Below are 20,443 nucleotides of genomic sequence, written 5' to 3' on the forward strand. Positions count from 1 at the left end.
CAAGGCTTCGATAACTCCTTTATATGTACATTTAAATTTTTATTTCTCTGAGTCTTTGATTTTTATTTAACAATTTTGCATACTTATATAATTCAACATGAAATTGTTAAGAGTAATATTTATTGCGTTAGTAAAACAAACTATGTAAGGGTAAATTATGTACACATTTTAATGGTAATATAAAATATTTAAACATGCTTTATTCACATGTGAAGACAGCACAATGATTTTAAAGCCTTGCATACAAAATGTCTTAATTTAAGTAACATTAACTTTCTTCTGTAGCAAAAAAAATGTAGGAAAATTTAATACTATATATAAAAAAAGTAAACACTATTTTCTAAGTGCAAATGCTACAATTTCTTCATTAAATATACCGTAATCATAAATAATAAATTAATGTTTATCTTCTTACTGTACAGAATTAATGAGTGTAAAATAAGATATAGAAGCTCTTATTAGCTGAAATTAAAAATTCTTTCTAATTATATAATTCATAGATAATTCCAAAATGTTATACAAACATATTACCGTGGCAAAACCTTCTATGGACGCATCAAATAATCCACCAATATTTAAAGTATGTTGAATTGCTCCTCTTTGCAACAAAAATAATACCATTCTCTGAATATGTAAAGGAGTTCTATACCACTGAACGTTGTACCTACGATACAAATAAATGATCAGATAATCATCAGTAATTTATTTGTGATAAAAATGATTTAATCAGATAATTCTAACATATATTAATTTATTTTACAACATCATATTTTCATCTCTATTGTTGCAATAATCAAAAAAAAACGTTCCTATTTTATTTCTTATAAGAATGTTTTTCTTACGCAGCAATGTATACGTGATTATTGTGGTCGATTACACTCTGTCCGATATAGTTGGCTATAAACATGTGTAATATGCTTATAGTTGCGTATGTAAAATGCAATATAAATTCGTGCACATTATTTTTAAATGATGTTATTTGAAAAAGCTAAGAAACAAATTTTATGAAAATTATTAATCTCTTGAGTAGCTATATTTTGCGACAATCAATTCGCGAGTAACACGGAAATTTTTGTTGTTTTTATAATTAAGATTACAAGATATTTATACGAAATAGCATTATTGTTATAAAACGTTGACTATACGTATCAACATCTCCCATTTTTATAGAAAAATATGAAGGTTGTCTTCAGACTGTGCATATTTGCAAAATAATCCTCATTAAGTTTGATAAAAAAAATTCAACTATTTATAAAAATAATATGCAAAGTTAATGTGTTTTATGATGAAGTGTATTTGTTTCTTTTTTACATTATCTTTTCTCATGATATCTACAATTATGTACAATGTTGCAATCATTATTTGTATGTACACATATAGTATTTGAAATAACTTTTATACTTATTACACGAAATTACAAACATACTTGAAACAAGTTGAGGCTGAAGCAAATTACAACACATCCCGTGAAACAAGATATCATTGCTTCAAACGTGGACAATATACGTTTGGACAATCTTTACAAAGAAGCAAAAAACATTATTAAATATATTATTTGAATATTGATGACGCAAATACAAACTTTATAGCTTGCCGGTGAATGTGTACAGCACAAATTATGCCTTCAGTCATCAATATCTTACTTTTTAGCGTAGTATTTTGTAGATCCATGTTTACTGCATGCTCGATGCGATAACTATAAATGTTTATGTTTTTATTATAAACAGTACAAGACAACAGCCTTTTTGCTTAAAAAAACTTCCGTAACAAACTCTTAACGTAATGTTATATGAAGGTAACAAAATTTGTATAACAGTTTTAATTATACTCATTTTTATATCCACATTCGTACCTAGCAATTTTAAACATTCCACAGGTATGCTCAATATATGTAATAAGTATTGTGCCTATTGCTAACAGTACAGTTCCCCCGATGTATAATACTGCGCAAGCGTGTAGTAGAATTAAATAAAAATATTTTTTCTGATCAATAAAGTATTCCATAACAAAGAAATAATGTGGTCCAGATACATTCATTATTGATAAATTAGTATCATTTAAATTCAACCAGATTTGACTTGTACTAAGAACAAGTATTCCACAAAATCCAATTGCTAAAGAGTAGCAAAATAACTTGTTATACATTTTTATATATAGTTAAGTTCTTAGAAACTAAAATTATTTTACGTATATTATACGCATCATATAAATAGGTGATATTATGGCCGCTCATTTACATTAATTGTACAATAACTTTTTGATTAATCAGTATTTTATATTGAAAAGTTAGTGTTTACATTCATTACTTTTTAATAGATTCTTGATTTAAAATTACGACATATTTGGTATTATGTATATTATTTTTAAAAATGTATTTACAAAAATGTATATACAGGGTGATTCTTAATGTTTGTACCCACTTTTAATCATAGGAGCACGCATTTGTAATTTTTAATATAATAATTTGTTAGAAATACATATCCGTCGTTAAATCATGCTTCTATGGTAGAAAATGGGTACACCGTTAAGAATCACTCTATATACATATTATATGTTACAAACCAATTTCTTTTTCTTACCATTGGTCAGCTAATATGTTGTATTGAAAGTATAATTATAATATATGTAAAAATACATATTACCTTACCCGTAAGTGCAATCGTATAGCGTTTGCCAATGCAACTATATTTGTATACAATAGCAATTTCGTTTTTATCCTTTAACTTATTATGTATATGTTCAAGCTGTATTAGTAAATTTTTTACCTGCCATTTTATTAACTTTCTATATTATCTTTTGTACATACCAAGAAACAATTTTTACTATAACAATATATTTGCCCGATTTTATTTGACGAATAAAATCGGGCAAATAAATTGTTATAGTAAAAATGTACCTCATGTAACAGGCTGATGTTATTTATCATCACTACAATGTAAAAATAACGTCTTTGACGGTGGCAAAATGACAACAAATATCTTCAGCTTGCTACCCAAGGTAAGATATTAACTTACAACTTCAATATTAAGATAGTATGAATGATATTGAATTAAAAACATTGTACACAAAGATACGGAAGACAGCACCTTGATAACGAGTTCAGAAGTACATTTTAATGTTATCAATGGTGTTATCTGTAAATATATAAATTTATTTAATATTTCAAGTATGATAACTAATGATGCAATATATAATTGCTATAAAAATTAAAATGCATAATGAATACTATTGGAAAAGTGATAATTTATTTCATAATAGTATATATTGTTATACTTTAGCTTTACCTGAAATACAATACCCGTTGATAAAATAACACGAAAAATATTGCAGTGAAATCGAGTTAATTTAGATTGTTTATAAGGCCAAAATCCGAGAGCAAGCAGTAGGATTTTATTGAGATTACAATATTGAGAAATACGTGTCATTTCTCTGCGATCACCAAAATTTTACTGTGAGATTCGAAGACATGGACAAATTCTCTTATTCCGTCTTTCCTTTACTGTTCGATTAAATATACTGATCTTCTTTCTTTTAAAGAAAAAAAATGTTAAACGTAAATTTTATCATTTATAATCATTTACACCAAATTGTGTAATAATTTGCCATGAGAACCAAACGCGTTCATTTCAACCAACTTCTCATCAAATATTTATGCGATCAATTTCTCTCTAGAGATACTGCGACAATTGTATTATTACCATGAAATTGCACTGTTCGACCAGAAGACGCGCAGGCGCATTTCCACCTTCTTTGCATCAACAGTGGCATTCTAATACAAGCATTCATAAAGTACAGTTTGTCTTCAACAAAGTATATCTTATTGTTAGCTTTAAACCATTTGACTCATGATAAGTTGTATAACTTAGAAATAATTGTGCTAAATCAATACGTGACAATAATTTTTAAATCTAATTTTAAGTTAGTTATCAATACTTTATAGCAAAGTTAGATTGTCATTTGTTATTTATGTGTTGATACTGTAATAATACTATTTAATAAATCCTAATAGAATAGAAAATTGTAATATAAATTAAAATAATGAATACTGCGTTACCAATTGGAAGCAGTTGTTAGCACTAAATAATTTTTGTAGATAAATTTATAAATATTTACAAGATTCCCCCAGCTGCACGCCGCAGTATTGTAGGACTTGAAACACAGCTTTAAAGAAGAATCTGAATATAATATTGATTAAACATTTAATTCCGTGATATTACATTCGGATTCTTCTTTAAAGCTGTGTTTTAAATCCGATAGTATTGCGGCGCGTAGTTGAAGGAAACTTGTAAATGTTTATAAATTAATCTAGAAAAAATTATTGATCACTAAGACCTGCTTGATCGGTAGTGCCATATTCATTACTTCAATTTGTAATACTATTTAACAATTATAGTGTAATTTTTTTTATTTTTATTTAAACGTAGAACGATTGACACGCTATTAATTTTAATAAAATTGTAACACTATAAGTTTTTAGAATTTAGTTTTATGTATTTATCTGCAAGCATGATCATGGACATTGACTTTATTGAAATGTACATTTCTATATTTTAACCATTATGAGTTAAATTACATTAAATACTAAAAATTATTTAATCCCAGCATCGAAACATTTGTGAATGTGACTAGTTAAGAAATGTACGTAAGAATTTTCATGCAACGACTTCCATATAACTCCTATATAAGTTTGAATTTTTATTTTTGTCTATGTTTGATTTTCGTTTTCTAAATTTCTATAAATTTCAATATGAAATAATTAAAAATAATATTTATTGCGTTAATAAAACAAATTGTGTGAGAACAAATTTTATTTTATAATAATATGAAATATTTAAAATAACGCTGTTTACATTTAAACTAAAAGTAGAAGAATGATTTCAATGTATTATAATACAAATAGATTAATAGACTCGATACCTTGATATTGATTTAAGTAACTTTAATCATATATTTAGCAGAGAAGTAGACAAGTCAACAATCAGTATCTAATATACATTCAAAAAATATATTTATTTTCTAAGCTTGAATACTACAATTTCTTCATTAATTTTATCTTAATGATAATGATAAATTAATTTTGATGTTCTTACTGTATAGAATTCATGAGAGTAAAATAAGACACCGAAGCTTTTATTAGCTAAAATTATAAACATTTTCTTTAATTATTCAATCCATGAATAACATTGCAAATATTATATAAATATATTACCGTGGCAAAACCTTCCATTGACGCATCAAATAATCCACCAATATTTAAAGAATAATGAAGGGTTCCTCTTTGCAACAAGAATAATACCATTTTCTGAATACGTAAAGGAGTTCTATACCATTGAACGTTGTACCTACGATATAAATAAATGATCAGATAATCATCAGTAATTTATTTGTGATAAAAATGATTTAATCAGATAATTTTAACACATTAATTTATTTTACAACATTATTTTTTTATCTATATTGTTGCAATAATCAAAAAAAGAACGTTCTTATTTTATTCATTATAAGAATGTTTTTCTTACGCAGCAATGTATACGTGATTATTGTGGTCGATTATACTCTGTCCGATATAGTTGGCTATAAACATGTGTAATATGCTCATAGATGCATATGTAAAATGCAGTATAAATTCGTGCACATTATTTTTAAATGATGTTATTTGAAAAAGCTAAGAAACAAATTTTATGAAAATTATTAATCTCTTGAATAGCTGCATTTTGCGATCAATTCGCGAGTAACACAGAAATTTTTGTCGTTTTTATAATTAAGATTACAAGACATTTATACAAAATAGGATTATTGTTATAAAACGTTGACTATACGTATCAACATCTCCCATTTTTATATAGAAATATGAAGGTTGTCTTCAGACAGTGCATATTTGCAAAATAATCCTCATTAAGTTTGATAAAAAAAATTCAACTATTTATAAAAATAATATGCAAAGTTAATGTGTTTTATGATGAAGTGTATTTGTTTCTTTTTTACATTATCTTTTCTCATGATATCTACAATTATGTACAATGTTGCAATTACTATTTGTATATACACACATAGTATTTGAAATAACTTTTATACTTATTACACGAAATTACAAACTTACTTGAAACAAATTGAAGCTGAAGCAAATTACTACACATCCCGTGAAACAAGATCATTGCTTCAAACGTGGACAATATACGTTTGGACAATCTTTACAAAGAAGCAAAAAACATTATTAAATATATTATTTGAATATTGATGACGCAAATACAAACTTTATAGCTTGCCGGTGAATGTGTACAGCACAAATTATGCCTTCAGTCACCAATATCTTACTTTTTAGCGTGGTATTTCGTAGATCTATGTTTACTGCATGCTCGATGCGATAACTATAAATGTTTATGTTTTTGTTATAAACAGTACAATTTTTTTGCCTAAAAAAGCTTTTATACAAACTCTTTTTTAACGTAATGTTATATGAAGGTAACAAAATTTGTATAACACTTTTATTTATATTCATTCTTATGTCCCCATTTGTACCAAGCAATTTTAATCATTTTATAGGTATGCTTAACCCTTAAACACACCGATCCTGTAAAATATGGAAACACATTTTCGGGTCTGGGAGACTTTTTCAACTTTGAGAAGCTATAACTTTGATTACAATCAATATTTTTCTACGATTTTTTTTTTCTAAACAAAAGTTCAAAATCTTAGGAGTGTGATTGCATAATCGACATTGCCAAAAAATAATTTATTGTGAAGTCATAAAAGAAAAACCATTAAGCAAAAATGAGTAATTAATCAAAAATCCACTTTTCCTTCAAAAAATCATATCTATGTAACAAAAAACGTTTAAGGACTTTCAAATGCGACGTTTTAAAGCTAAAGATTCATAATTAAAAAAAAAAATTATATCATTGCCATTTCTATTAAAAAATGTACTTATGTAACAAGGCAAATATGAGGTATTTTTTATTAAATCGTGTCTAAAATTGAAAATTAATATGTTTTATGATATATTTCGGAAAAACTCCTTTTTCTACAGCATTTTATAGTATTCCAACTTTAGACAGAGTATATGCGAGTAACATCCGCGAGCCAACCTGTTCAAACGTATTTTGTCCAGCTTTTTTATGTAAAATATTCACAAAAAAGTTTCACTTACACACTATATGGGTCGCATTGATCCTAACAAAACTTTGCTGCTGTGCCGTTCGAATTCTAGTTGACCAAAAAAGTTGGTCAACCATATCAATTGAAAGAGGAGATTTCAAACTTTTTTACGTCTTAGTCCGAACCTTTTATCTCATTCCGTCTTCACATAGCAAGCGTTCAAAATTTCATATGGGGTCTCTCAGATTCACTTACGTGTTTAATGGTTAATATATGTAATGAGTATTGTGCCTACTGCTATCAGTACAGTTGACCCAATGTCTAATACTGCCCAAGTGTGCAGTAGTATTAAATAAAAATATTTTTTCTGATCAATAAAATATTTCATAACAAAGAAATAATGTGGTTCAGTATGAACTCAAAAACAGCTGTTTCTTTACTCTGTTCTATATGTATATTCTATAATATATATGTATATTTCTATGTATATTCTATAATATATATGTATATTTTTGAGATGTATATTACATACATACTATCCTACAAAGAACGAATAAATCACGAAAAACCCAATTATAATCTTGCGAAAAATACATCTCTCGAGGATTAAAGAACCATGTAATTATAAGATTATTAATCATATACAACAGATTACCATTCATCAATTTGAAAATGTTTAAAATTTTTTCGTTATTTTTTGAAAAATTAAGTTTAAAAGAAATCTTGAAATTTTTGAAAAATTTTACGCTAATTAAAAGTGTTACAACATAGTCTTTCTCCTTTTTTGTAAATTCTTTCCTTTAGTTTTAAAATTAAAAACATTTAAAAATTGAGATTTTACGGAAATAATTCAATATTATATCCAGAAATCCATTTTTTAAAATAAAAGTATTTTAAAGTTTAAAACGGTTAGTTTATAAGAAATGTTTGTTAATTTTTGTTTGATGATATTTTATCAAATTACATCACTTTGAAGTAAAAAGAGCATTTAATAATACCAGTTTTTAATTTTATATAATATAAAAAATCTCATAGTAAAAAAACTAAAAGACAGAGTTCTGTCTTTCCTTTTTAAATATTTAAAATTTTTCTACAATTTTTAAAAATAAATTTTACCTTTTTATGAGCTGAGGAAATACCACAAGCTTTTCCAAGTTTATGAACGGTAATGTATATGTAATAATATTATGAAAATTTTTTTTCTCTCTCCACTTTCTAAATGTTAAAAACCAAAAACATAATTTCGTGCAAAAATATCTTCAATAATATTGAATCCAATAAATATCTTCTTACCTGTAAGCACAAATGTACAACGTTTTTTGATAAATTTATATCTTTTAAAAATAACAATTTTATTTTTGTTCTTTAAATCGTTAATTACATATTGAAGATCCGTTTGTAAATTCTTCACCTGGCATTTTATTAATTTTTTACAATGTCTTTGTATGTGTTACAAAAGCTATTTTGTTGTACAAATTTATGTTTGATAGATATATTAATCCCATTTAATGAATCAGACATCAACTTACACCTTCAATGTTCAAACCGAATGAGGTATGCTTTATTACGGACAATGTATAGAAAGATACGGAAGACCACACTTCAACAACAAGGTCTAAACTACATTTTAATATCATTAATGGAGTCAGCTGCAAATAGATAATTTTACACAATTTCACATAAATATGTTAATAACAATATTATGATATTTTTCCTGAACCTGAAATATAATACCTGCCGTTAAAATAAAAGAAAGGAAAATAAATTGGAATCGAGTAAATGTAGATTGTTGATAAGGCCATAAACCGATAATAAGTAGTAAGATTCTGTTTAATTTGTGATACTGAGTTATTGGACGTATCATTTCTCTGTGAGTTTCTAACAATAAGTATTACTGTGGAGACTGAAAATATCGATAAGAGTTTGTCTCCCCTTTTTCTTTGCTGCTCGCGGTTAAATATTCCACACATTCTTATTTTTATTTTTTATGGTATACATTTTTACGCAATTTTTTTAATTTAAAATGATTACTTATATAAAAGTTAGGTTAAGATCCAAACATACTTAATTCAACCAATAGCTTACTATACACATTATTGTTTTAGAGTAAAAGGTGATTTGACAGGTGTATTATTCTCATGAAATTAAATTACCAGCAAATAACCGACACAAGCTCATTTTTCTTCTCTTAAGGCCGACACTTTATTTCAATGTACTCTTTTACAGTATACCCTTAGTTTTCAAGAGCGATGTCTGTGAGATTTAATTATTTTCCTTGACAATGAAGATATTTATCCGCTTATAATTTAAAAATGCTTGTTTTAGACCAATGTACAATCTTTTTAATTTTTTAAGAAGGCATTAATCTGTGATGAATATTATTAGCAAGTGTTGAATATTAATGTATTAATATTTATTTATATCAGTTCTAATGGAACTTTTTTTTTACTATATGTTATTTAATAACAAAAACTAATTTATGCAAACACTTTATAAATTATATAAATGTCGAGACGAAATTAATTATGACTAATATGTAATACATTGAACACAAACTGGATTAGACATTCACTTAAAAACAATATAAGATATTTAAACATGTGTTTATAATCAAATTATGTTTAATACAATAATCGATTTTAATGGAATGCAAAAACTTGAAGCACTGTAATCATAATTTGACTAACTTTTATTTGCTTTTTGCATGAATATTTCTATCTACACTATACGTTCAAAAAATAAATATATTTTCTAAGGATGAATACCGTCATTTCTTCATTAACTTCACTAGTATCTTCACTATTCTTATAATAAATTACCTTATCATCGTGTAGAATACATGACAGTAAAATAAGATATCGATGTTTTTATCACCTGCAAATTATAAACATACTCTTTATAATATTCATATATAAACGGTACTATTCTAAATTATCTATTCAATATTACATTTTTTTTCTACATTACCATGGCAAAATTTTCTATAGATCCATCAATCATTCCACCAACTTTTAAAGTAAATTTTTTAGTTCCATTTTGCAATAAAAATAGTATTATTTTTTGTATATGTAAAGGGGTCTTATACCACCGAATATTATACCTACAATATTGAATATTGATAATGGATCGCTAACTTGTGATAGAAATTTTTTAATAAAATACGTTTTTCACACATATTATTTTATTTAGCAATAGATTAATGTCTGTTGTTGCAACTGTTAAAAAGAGAATATATCTATATTATATCTTATAAGAATGTTTCTCTTACGCAGTAACAAATAAATGATTATTGTGATCCGTTATATTCTGTCCAATATAATTGGATATAAAGATGTATAAAAAACTTGTTGTTGCATATGTAAATGGCAGGAAAAGATCGATAATGTTTTTAGATGACACTACTTGGAGAAGCTAAGTAACAAATTTTATAATTATTAATCTCCAGTATATGTATGTTCTAATTATCAACGTATAAATAATACACTCACGCGCGCACACGCGCACTCACATTTCTACTATACTGAGGTAACAAATAATTTATACAATTACAACCTGGTAAAAAATTTTTTATAATTATACATATAAAATTATATACAGGGTAGTCAAAAAGTATCGGACCCCCCCAATATTTCCGTTCCCTTGCATTTTACAAGAAAATGTTTCAGACAAAAGTTGTAGGGTTTAAAAAGATCTATTTACTGATCTTATCAGTTTGACCTTGGATGGCGTCGCCAAGGTCAGATCGAAATTACATTAACTTTTTTAAATGGAATAGCTAACTTTTTATTGCATATTCTTGTAGCTTATCTCGAGACCTTTCCAAAACACTACAAGAAAGTTTATTTTCGTTGAGTACTTTCCGAGTTGTGAGACTTGAAAGCTACAGTGTACTGTAGTGTGGTCCAGCCAGTTAAGGCAAGAGTGGCGTGTGGGTCCGGCCAGTTAAGGCAAGTGTGGCATGTGTCCGGCCAGTTAAGGCAAGTGTGATGTGTGTCCGGCCAGTTAAGGTAAGTGTGGCGTGTGTCCGGCCAGTTAAGGCAAGAGTGGCGTGTGGGTCCGGCCAGAGCTTTCAAGCCTCACAACTCGGAAAGTACTCAACGAAAATAAACTTTCTTGTAGTGTTTTGGAAAGGTCTCGAGATAAGCTACAAGAATATGCAATAAAAAGTTAGATGTTCCATTTAAAAAAGTTAATGTAATTTCGATCTGACCTTGGCGAGGCCATCCAAGGTCAAACTGATAAGATCAGTAAATAGATCTTTTTAAACCCTACAACTTTTGTCTGAAATATTTTCTTGTAAAATGCAAGGGAACGGAAATATTGGGGGGGTCCGATACTTTCCGACTACCCTGTATAATTATATATAGTTATAAATAATTATTGTATATATCAAATATGTTCATATACAGGGTGTCCCATTTTAAGTGATTGCCCCGAACAATTTTTTTAGAATGCATTGTACATAAAAATGTTTTCTACAAAAGTTGCAGGATTCAAAGGGACGTAAAAAGGTAACTACTGGTTTGACCTTGGATGGCGTCGTCAAGCTCAGGTCAAGATCATATCGATTTTTTTAAATGGAACATGTTGGTTTTTTATTTTAGAATCTAACAGCTGGTGTCAAGAGCTTTCCAAAACTCCACAAGAAAGTTTATTTTTGTTGAGTACATTCCGAATTGTGTGGCTTGAAAGTTACAGTGTACTGTAACTTTTATGCATTATAACTCGGAAAGTATTTAACGGAAATAAACTTTCTTGTATGGTTTTGGAAAGTTGTCGAAATTGACTATATAAAAATGCAATAAAAAATATAGAATGTTGGGAAAGTACCGATACCCTTTAATTAGAGAATTACCGATATTCTAACATTATGATGAAATACATATCTAACTATTATTTGCATTTTTTTATGGCCTCTATATGTATGTCCAGTGTTATATTAATTAAATATTTTATTGACTTTTAATTTGCAACTGTAGCACTGATTTGTCAATTTTTATTACATTTATAGTTATATTGTTACATTGTTATCAATATGTAATTTCAATGCAATCTTCATAAATTATTACACGAAATTAGGAACTTACTTGAAATAGGTTGAGAGCTAAGCAAGCTATTAGACATCCCGTGAAACAAAAAAACATTATGTCGAATGTGGACACTAATCGCTTAGACAGTCTTCAAAAATAAAAAAAAGCATTACTAAATGTATTGCATGAATATTCTTGGAATACATACTTTATAGCTTGCCGATGAATGTTAATAGCCTGAATTATGCTCTCCATCATCAAAATTTTATTTTTTAGCGTATTTTGTAGAATATTAATGTTGACTGCATGCTCGATACGATAGCTGTAAATATTTTATTGTCGTTATACAGAAACTATTTAAATGAAACAATTTTTCAGTCAAACATAAACTTTTATAATTTTTTTAAATATTGTATTTTCTATAAAAATAAATTCGATATAACGTTTCTTATTATTAAACTTGATAGAAAATTATATATATATTCTTACCTAGCAATTCTAAATATTCCACATGTATGTTGAATATACGTAACGAGTATTGTACCTATTCCCACCATTATAATTATTCCGATACAAAGTGTTGATGAAATATGTAATACAATCCAATAAAAATACTTTTCTTGATCAATGAAGTACTCCGACGAGATGAGTATATAACGTGATTGAGATGTGTTTACGGATACAATAATATTACTTATGTCTGACCAAAATTGAGCTATAATAAAACTAGACAGTACGCCAACTCCTAATGCTAAGAATCATAAGATATATCATTTAAATAATCTTAATGTATAACATTATAAAATTATGCCTCTGTCTCGTCCGGATGGATTATTATGTAGTCACGTTTTCGTACTGCATTACCAACAGAATTTAGAGCGCTTAAAAAAAATAAAGTGGGACGCCTCTGACCCGCTCGCGCTCATCGCATTGCCCGCGGTTTTGTATTGCAAAAAGTGATTTCGTCCGTTTAAAAGGTAGGCCTAAATGTAACAAGCATTACGTGCCGGGCTTTAGTGAAGAGACAGTGACAGAACGATGTAAGCATCGTCATCACTTGCACGAAATAGATTCAGGCGCTAAACCTTACCTCTCTACAAGCCCGATAGATGATAGATCAACGTGCACATCGGGATCTTGGTCGTCTTCTCGCGAGAAGTTAACACAAGCCTTATCCGAGTTTCTAGGATTTGTGAAACTCAGTGGTTTTTTCCTCAGCAGCTGACCAGAGACATGCAGAGGCAACATCTAGGCAAATCTCATCCAAGGGTGCTGTAGCTTCAGCAGAAGCTTACTCAGAGGTCAGTGTCGTCGAACGCTTTGCATAGCGTCGGAGGCAGTAATGACACCCGAGTAGCGATTCTCGCTCGCTCGACCTCGCGCCCGCTTGCCCGTCCTTTGGACGACGACGCCGACATCGGGCGCGTGCTAGCATTTCGTGTGCTTGCACCATGAAATGGGCTCTGTTGACTGTTAGGCAGATGAACAGACGATCCAAGGCAAGGATCGGGGCGGCGTACCAGGTATGTCCCCTTGTCGACCCGCGGTTCTACGCGGGAACGTAACCGACTGTCTCATCTGTAATGACCTCTTCCGTCAATTCACTTAACCCCGAGAACATGGATAGCGTTACTCTCGCTAATCCTCAGGTAATTATCATATGCGATACATAAAATTCTTCTTCTTTGTAAAGATTATTGACAGTCGTTCCCTTGCCAACGAACAAGGAATGTTACCGCCATTTCTCTGGTACAGTGATGCCAGAGAGGCCCCGTACTCGCGCATGCGCAAAGTTTGCAGCGCCAGTAACAGTTATTACTTTAATAGAGAAGCTCAGGAACGAGATTCCAAGACTTTATACAGAAAGGCCGTATATCAGTCGGGTCTCGAGCCAGCCTCGAGGCTAGCTTGCATAGTACGCTCGAGCTTCCCTGCTCCTATATTACAACGTGAACATTGTAGCACCCAAAGACATCGTAGCAAGCAGAGAAGGTTGATCCTTTCTTGAGGAGGGATACAGAAATCACTCATACAATTTGCTGCGCAGACAGATGGGCAGACGGTTCTTTGGAACCGGGGCGGCGAACCAGGTATGTTCCTTCATTACGGTAAAGAAGGAGCATAACCGATTGCCTCATCTGATCAGGCTTATTGCCATCTTCAGACCACTGCAGCGTACCGATGATTCACTTGGCCCTTCAGATTGCCTCACAATCGGTAGACAAAACGACAATTACCGTTCTGAACTTTGTACCCATATCGCAAACTAAAGGACTGGCGTACGGTCACTCGGCTTTTGCTTCCGAATTACAAGATTGCTACTATGGATCTGGAAGATGCGTAGCTAACTGTTACCTATGAACTCCTCGTGCAGTAAATTTTTTTATTTTTAATGGAAGAATAGAGTGTACGAGTTTGTTTCCTCGCCCTTCTGGCTTTTTGGACCATCCATACATATTTACAAAGATATTACGTTTGATGTGTACATAATCAGAATACTCGTAATTTCGCTTATTAAAGGGGTCATTGTAGCCGATGATCTGACTGAATGCGATTATCATGTCGACTTATACAATCTCGGTTTACACTATCTCGTTTGTCTTTTACTGAAAGATTGCTCGGAATATCGTCGCATTAGTGTATTGCTGGTTGTTTGTTGCCAAATTTTTGCTATTATTGCAGTGTTGCCGACCGGTTCGCATAGCGCTGACGGCAGAGTATCGACACCGGAGCGCAGCGATCTTCACTCATGCTCGATGATCTCGCACCCGCTCGCTCGTCCTCTAGGATACGCCAGCGAGCGCGTGCTCGCGCCTCATGTGCTTGTTCCAAGAAACTATCTTCTAGAATGGCGGCAACCGCCTGCAGCTGAGCAAATACACTCTTAGGTTGTGGATCTTGAACGCGTGCCTTTTACCGACAACAAGAGCGTAAGATGGACCGGCTCGCTAGTGAGTCATTAATGTCCATTGCTCCGATCTCGTAGCGTGCACACTACCAGGTGTATCCATCAGCGATACTCGCTTGAAGCAGTAGATGCACAGAGCGAGATAACTCGCCGAAACATTGGCCTCGTCCTAGTCATCCTAAAATTACCATGTGTTGCTACAAGACGGCGCACGTAGTTTTACACCACTCGATTTGTCGTGGCTACAAAAAAAAAGAGTTTGAGGACAGCGTAAGCAATTATATCAGTGAAAATGAGTAGACCCGCGAGGACTATCGAACTCAATTGATGTAAGATCGATCTTTATGGAACTTGAAGGATCACAAAATTTCACCACTTGTTCTCCAACGAATCGCTAGACGACTTCGTAAGGCTTTTATCTGATTCGCTGTCAAGAATAGACGATTTTGCTCCAGATCTGGCGATCACAGATATGAAACAGGAGGAATGTCCTACATTCAGTATTGACTCCATTTGATACAGGAGAAAATTAAATTTCACTAATTAGAACCTTTGCACAGATGTCACATTGTGCTATTGCAAAAGTTGCAAGTTGAATTCATCACATGTTTTACTTCTTTCTAGCAATGCAGTATAGCCCTCCATACCACGTCAGTTGAGTTACTAGCGTGGAGTCGCATTCGAGAGATACTACTTCAAATAGACGGCAATTTCTGCATCTTTACAGGAGGTTTGTGTCTGGTGGATCAGAGTAGTTTTGGACAGACAAACCTATCACGACATTGAACGGCAGGCTGAGATTCTTGTCTGCAGCTACGACCAAACAATATACAAAGATTCTGCTGACACTTTTGCCAGACATATCGGATTCCCTGGCACTCGCCAAAGTTAATCAGAGATCTAAAATTCTTATCTCATGATTAAGGGATACCGATTCCTATTCTACGTTTAACAACAGTCGTTTAAACATTTTTTTCTTATTTTGGAGAGACTGATTGGTAATCAGTCTCTAATTAAAGAGTTTAGCAAGACTATTAGCGTTATAAAGCCTCAGAATTCCTAATGCGGTTTTCTTTAGATTACGATATTTCTAAAATTAGTAACAGTTGCCTAAATTCTAGGATAAGTGAAGCTACTACGACAATAATAGGCTTGATTTTTATCTCAACGTTCCTTGATAAATTCAGAGAAGTTATTTCGCAGGATCTCAATAAATAAAACAAGATTCTTAAGGAAGAATTTATTGTGAAACAAGTGGCAAGCTACTTTTCGAAGCTCTTGGTTAATATTTGGCAAATTTCTGAAGACTCATCGAGCTTTTCAAAGCTTCTCAAGGAAAATATCTTGTAAATAATTATTCAGAAACACGAACATGAATTTACCAGAGAAACATATCTTCTATATATCATGACACTTTTCATATCAAATTAAGATTTTCAGATGTCATTGCAGTTTTGTTGGATTACCAGATCATAGTTGTCAGAAATTATCTGACTCTTATCTTTGGTACTAGTGAGCCAACATTATATAACTTCTTAGCGACAGCATCTATTCGATATATATATATATATATATATATATATATATATATATAAAGTTTTTCTCTTGTACTTGCTGAATTATGAAATAATCTATAATTTTGGAGTATTTAAATCAGGCTCCATCTTTCCTAAAACTTTAGGTTGAGCAATAAAAATAAAGTCATTTTCAGGTATAATATAATGCAAGCCCATACAGTATTGGATTTTCTCAGAGGTATCTAAGGAATATTGTTTTTATTAGAAAGTAAAATATTTCTAAAGAATTATAATATGTTTACAACAGATTGGAGAGAGTTACTCTTTGTCATATTTGGATATTTTTGTTTCAAATTTACTGTATGTAATTTTAGAAACTTTTCTGTTGCAACATTTTATAGGGAGTTTATTTTTGCAATCATAAGAATTACTCCTACCTACAGGAGAGTAGGAGTAATCGCAAATCGCGCTCTAAGCAACTACATAGTAGTCCATCCGGACGAGACAGGGTATAATTAAGATTGAACTTCACTTGGTAAGTTCGTTTAATCTTACAATTATTTCATAAGAATAATTTATGTATTAGATATGTAAATAACACAAGAAATATAATAAGAAGAAACGTCATGTTTTAATTGAAGCAATCTTAGTATTTTTAATAATGTAAACATGTTTTCGAAATCTATAAACTGCATATCGGTTGCCGAACTTAAAACGTACGTAATCATAATTGAAGCTAGAAATATTGCAAATTAATTTGATCGTTAGACTTTAAAATGATTCTACAAGCATCTTATATAAAAGAAAACATATATTTAACAGTTGATATAAAAATACTATTAAACATCAAGATCAAAAGTTGACATTTTTTATACTTTTTGTATTTACATATCGATCAAAAAATTTATTTATACATATGTACCTGAAAAAAGACATTCTCTCAAACTGGTTATTGAACTGTTTCCACATTGTCCGGTAGTCGAACTATGATATTCATCACGAAATGAGAAGTTCTAAATTCAAACTCTAGCTAAGGTGATATTTTTTACAATAAATTTTTTAGAGTTTTTTAATATGTTTGTAGTATCCTTATCTGACAATTAAATTAATTTATTATGTTTAGCTTCAATTTACGTTTTAATGTAAAAATTACATTGATACGCAGTTTATAGAACTGAAAAATATTAAAAAGGAAAAGAGTCAATTAGGTTAGTTATGTACCCCTTCCCAATTTCTATTAAACAATTTTTTTTATTGTATGGTCATTAGAAATGTAAAAAATAATCATGAGATGAGAAAAACTCTAGGCTTAAGTCTGAGGTAATTAATAATCTATTTGTGAGCATCTTTTTATGAACACCGTATAATTGAATCTAATAAAAAAATTCTTCTATTGTGAGCTATATTTATCTTCACATTGGGAATGAATATTGTAGTTTAAAATAACATTAATATTATGGCAGAACAGTATAATGAACAAAAATATTTTATTAATTCACTTATAAGTTATGAAAATGATATTATAAATTATCCAAACTAATAACTAATTATTACTAATAAATTGAATTTTTTTTATTTAATGATTATTTTTTACATTCCTAATGATAATTCTGTACAAAAATTATTTAATGAAAATTAGCCGAGAATAAAATATCATATTAATTCTTCTTCTTTAAAAATATTTAATAACAGACATGAAAATAATGATGGCTAAGTCACTCAAGATTTGATTGTGATATTTGTTAGTTTTCGAAGGTTACACCTACATATCCTTTACATCGCGCTTAATTTAGATATTAAATCAAGAATATCATTCTATACAAAAATCAACATCTTCTTACCTGTAAGCACAATTGTATAACATTTTGCGATAAAATTATACTTTTCTAAAATAGCAATTTCGTTTTCATTCTTTAAATCGTTCAGTACATGTTGAAGATTCGTGAATAAATTCTTTACCTGTCAATTTATTATCTTTTTATATTATCTTTTGTATTAAACATACATATAAAAAAAACACTTTGTACAAAAATTTATTAGACAGACATAATAATCATACTTAACGGATTAGATTAACTTACAGCTTCAAGGTTAAAATGGAATAAAATATATTTTATTATCAATATTATAAAGAAAGATACGGAAGACATCACCTTAACAATAAGGTCCGAAGTGCATTTAAATTTTATTAATAGTATTAGCTGCAAACAGGTTTACACAATTTCATATATAAGTATAATTAAAGACACGGTATATCAATTCTTATACAATAAAAGCACACAGATTTTTTTGTATATTTATATAATATATAATATAATTGTTGGTATCAAGTCCGTAATATAATATAGTACGCTTTAGTCTATCATTATTTTGGTGCAACACTTTTTATCCACACAGATACGTAACGTAACGATGCGAATGCACATTTGTTTCTGAATGGCTTGATTATCACCGCTTGTCCTCAATAATTATTTAATAGTTAGCCTTTTTAGTTATTTTATACATACAATGAGAATAAATGTCAGCATGGAAATTATGTGTTTTGACAGTCAAGTATAGATTATTCTTGCGCGAAAATTTTATCGAGATGAAATCAAATACGAAGGACAAATTTTTATAAAAAGTATAGCTTTTCAAGTTTAATTGTACACATTCATAATATCAAATGTACTTTTAATTGCAAATTAAAAAAATATATACATTTTGCAATTTTATGTATTCCTTTAAAAAACCAAACTGTATATTTTGTTTACAATAATATTATTGGTTTATACAGTAATAAAATAGACACATATTTAAGAAGTTGCATGCGCATAAAGCAAATTTTGTAATGTTATAATTTGTTAAAAATATCTGACTACATAATAGACATCGAAATAAATTATTTGCTGATGAAAGATTAGCGGGAATTTATTTCATAATAATGCGATTATATTTTTTTTTTTTTTTACCTGAACTATAATACTTGCCGATAAAGTAGCAGAGAAAAAAACAAACTGAAATTGAGTAAATTTAGATTGATGATACGGCCATATACCGACAGCAAGCAACAGAACTTTATTGAGACTGTGATACAGAATTATCGGACGTATCATTTCTCTGCGAGCTTCTATGTATTACTGTGGAGACTGAAGATATCGATGAGAGTTTGTTTTCTCTTTTTTTACTGGTTGATTAAATATTCCACACATTTTAATTTTAATTTTTCTCTTATATAAGTTCTGAGCAATTTTCCTAATTTATACCGTCTACTTTCGTGAAGGTTTGATATAAGATCCAAATACGCTCAATTTATCCAATTTCTCTGTAAATTGAATATATGTTATTGATTGGTTGTTAAAGATAATTTGATACGTGTGTACTTTTCTCATGAAATTAACTTACGGACGGAGGACTCACGCAAGCGCATTTCTTCCTTCTCGGCGTTGAAACTTCATTTCAATATACGCCCTCACGGGATACACTTGGTTCTCGAGAGAGACATTTCTCAGCGTTATTTCTTGATGCTGAAGCTACATTTATCTGATAAAACTTGTAATTTAAAAATGATTGCGCTAAGATTCAAAACACGACATTTTAATTTTGAAAATAGCAATTGACATTAATATATATGTTTTTAACTAGTGTTCAATACTAATATGTTATCTGTAATGTTGTTTACAATTATATTTTATATCAGTAAAATTTCTTTTTTTTTTATTTTTTAATATATGTTATTTATTAACGAAAATTTTTTACTTAACTGTTTATATAAATATCGATTCTTGGATATAACTACAAATATGTACAAAGTCTAAGGTAACTCCGTTATTGTAACTTTACAGCCCTGACAAAAAAAATGAGAGCTTAGGTAACATAATGCATATGAAAATGATTTGAAGAGTAACTTGGTT

The 20,443-nt window shown here is 29.8% G+C and overlaps 4 protein-coding genes across 6 annotated transcripts in view; 1 reads left to right on the plus strand and 3 right to left on the minus strand.

Annotated features, from left to right (window-relative positions):
- Positions 1-20,443, plus strand: part of LOC105202583 (non-structural maintenance of chromosomes element 3 homolog) — a 314,468-nt gene that overhangs the window by 146,059 nt on the left and 147,966 nt on the right. The window lies entirely within an intron of this gene.
- On the minus strand, positions 167-3,723 carry LOC113004038. 2 transcript variants are annotated; one of them, XM_039455579.1, is made up of 9 exons: positions 3,285-3,723; positions 3,015-3,134; positions 2,648-2,765; positions 1,853-2,114; positions 1,583-1,696; positions 1,427-1,517; positions 843-988; positions 532-664; positions 167-462 (listed from the first exon to the last, which is right to left on the minus strand). In XM_039455579.1, the coding sequence occupies exons 1-9, from the start codon at positions 3,423-3,425 to the stop codon at positions 412-414; spliced, it is 1,176 nt and encodes a 391-aa protein (XP_039311513.1). In that variant the 5' UTR covers positions 3,426-3,723; the 3' UTR covers positions 167-411. The 2 variants fall into 2 exon arrangements, with proteins under 2 accessions (XP_039311513.1, XP_039311512.1); XM_039455578.1 differs by having other exon boundaries at positions 167-664.
- LOC120359135 lies at positions 4,992-6,016 on the minus strand. Its single transcript, XM_039455645.1, has 3 exons — positions 5,520-6,016; positions 5,210-5,342; positions 4,992-5,137 (listed from the first exon to the last, which is right to left on the minus strand). Exons 1-3 carry the CDS (start codon positions 5,597-5,599, stop codon positions 5,087-5,089), a joined length of 264 nt encoding a protein of 87 aa, XP_039311579.1. The 5' UTR covers positions 5,600-6,016; the 3' UTR covers positions 4,992-5,086.
- Positions 9,279-20,151, minus strand: LOC105198359. The gene is made up of 10 exons (XM_039455587.1): positions 19,935-20,151; positions 19,502-19,854; positions 18,632-18,751; positions 18,392-18,509; positions 12,615-12,876; positions 12,334-12,447; positions 12,183-12,273; positions 10,364-10,506; positions 10,063-10,195; positions 9,279-9,969 (listed from the first exon to the last, which is right to left on the minus strand). The coding sequence occupies exons 2-10, from the start codon at positions 19,643-19,645 to the stop codon at positions 9,919-9,921; spliced, it is 1,176 nt and encodes a 391-aa protein (XP_039311521.1). The 5' UTR covers positions 19,646-19,854; positions 19,935-20,151; the 3' UTR covers positions 9,279-9,918.

This window comes from Solenopsis invicta, chromosome 12 (genome assembly GCF_016802725.1).
Source record: "Solenopsis invicta isolate M01_SB chromosome 12, UNIL_Sinv_3.0, whole genome shotgun sequence".
Lineage (NCBI taxonomy): Eukaryota > Metazoa > Arthropoda > Insecta > Hymenoptera > Formicidae > Solenopsis > Solenopsis invicta.

Coding starts and splice junctions, on each gene's coding strand:
- LOC120359135 (XM_039455645.1), bottom strand. CDS start 5,599: ATGAGCATATTACACATGTTTATAGCCAACTATATCGGACAGAGTATA. Junction 5,343..5,519: donor AATCACGTATACATTGCTGC/GTAAGAAAAACA, acceptor TTTATATCGTAG/GTACAACGTTCAATGGTATA. Junction 5,138..5,209: donor CAATGGAAGGTTTTGCCACG/GTAATATATTTA, acceptor TTATAATTTTAG/CTAATAAAAGCTTCGGTGTC.
- LOC113004038 (XM_039455578.1), bottom strand. CDS start 3,425: ATGACACGTATTTCTCAATATTGTAATCTCAATAAAATCCTACTGCTT. Junction 2,766..3,014: donor ACTATCTTAATATTGAAGTT/GTAAGTTAATAT, acceptor ATAAAATGGCAG/GTAAAAAATTTACTAATACA. Junction 1,518..1,582: donor ATTCACCGGCAAGCTATAAA/GTTTGTATTTGC, acceptor TTCTTTGTAAAG/ATTGTCCAAACGTATATTGT.
- LOC105198359 (XM_039455587.1), bottom strand. CDS start 19,645: ATGATACGTCCGATAATTCTGTATCACAGTCTCAATAAAGTTCTGTTG. Junction 18,510..18,631: donor TCCATTTTAACCTTGAAGCT/GTAAGTTAATCT, acceptor ATAAATTGACAG/GTAAAGAATTTATTCACGAA. Junction 12,877..18,391: donor TTATACAATTGTGCTTACAG/GTAAGAAGATGT, acceptor TATGATTCTTAG/CATTAGGAGTTGGCGTACTG.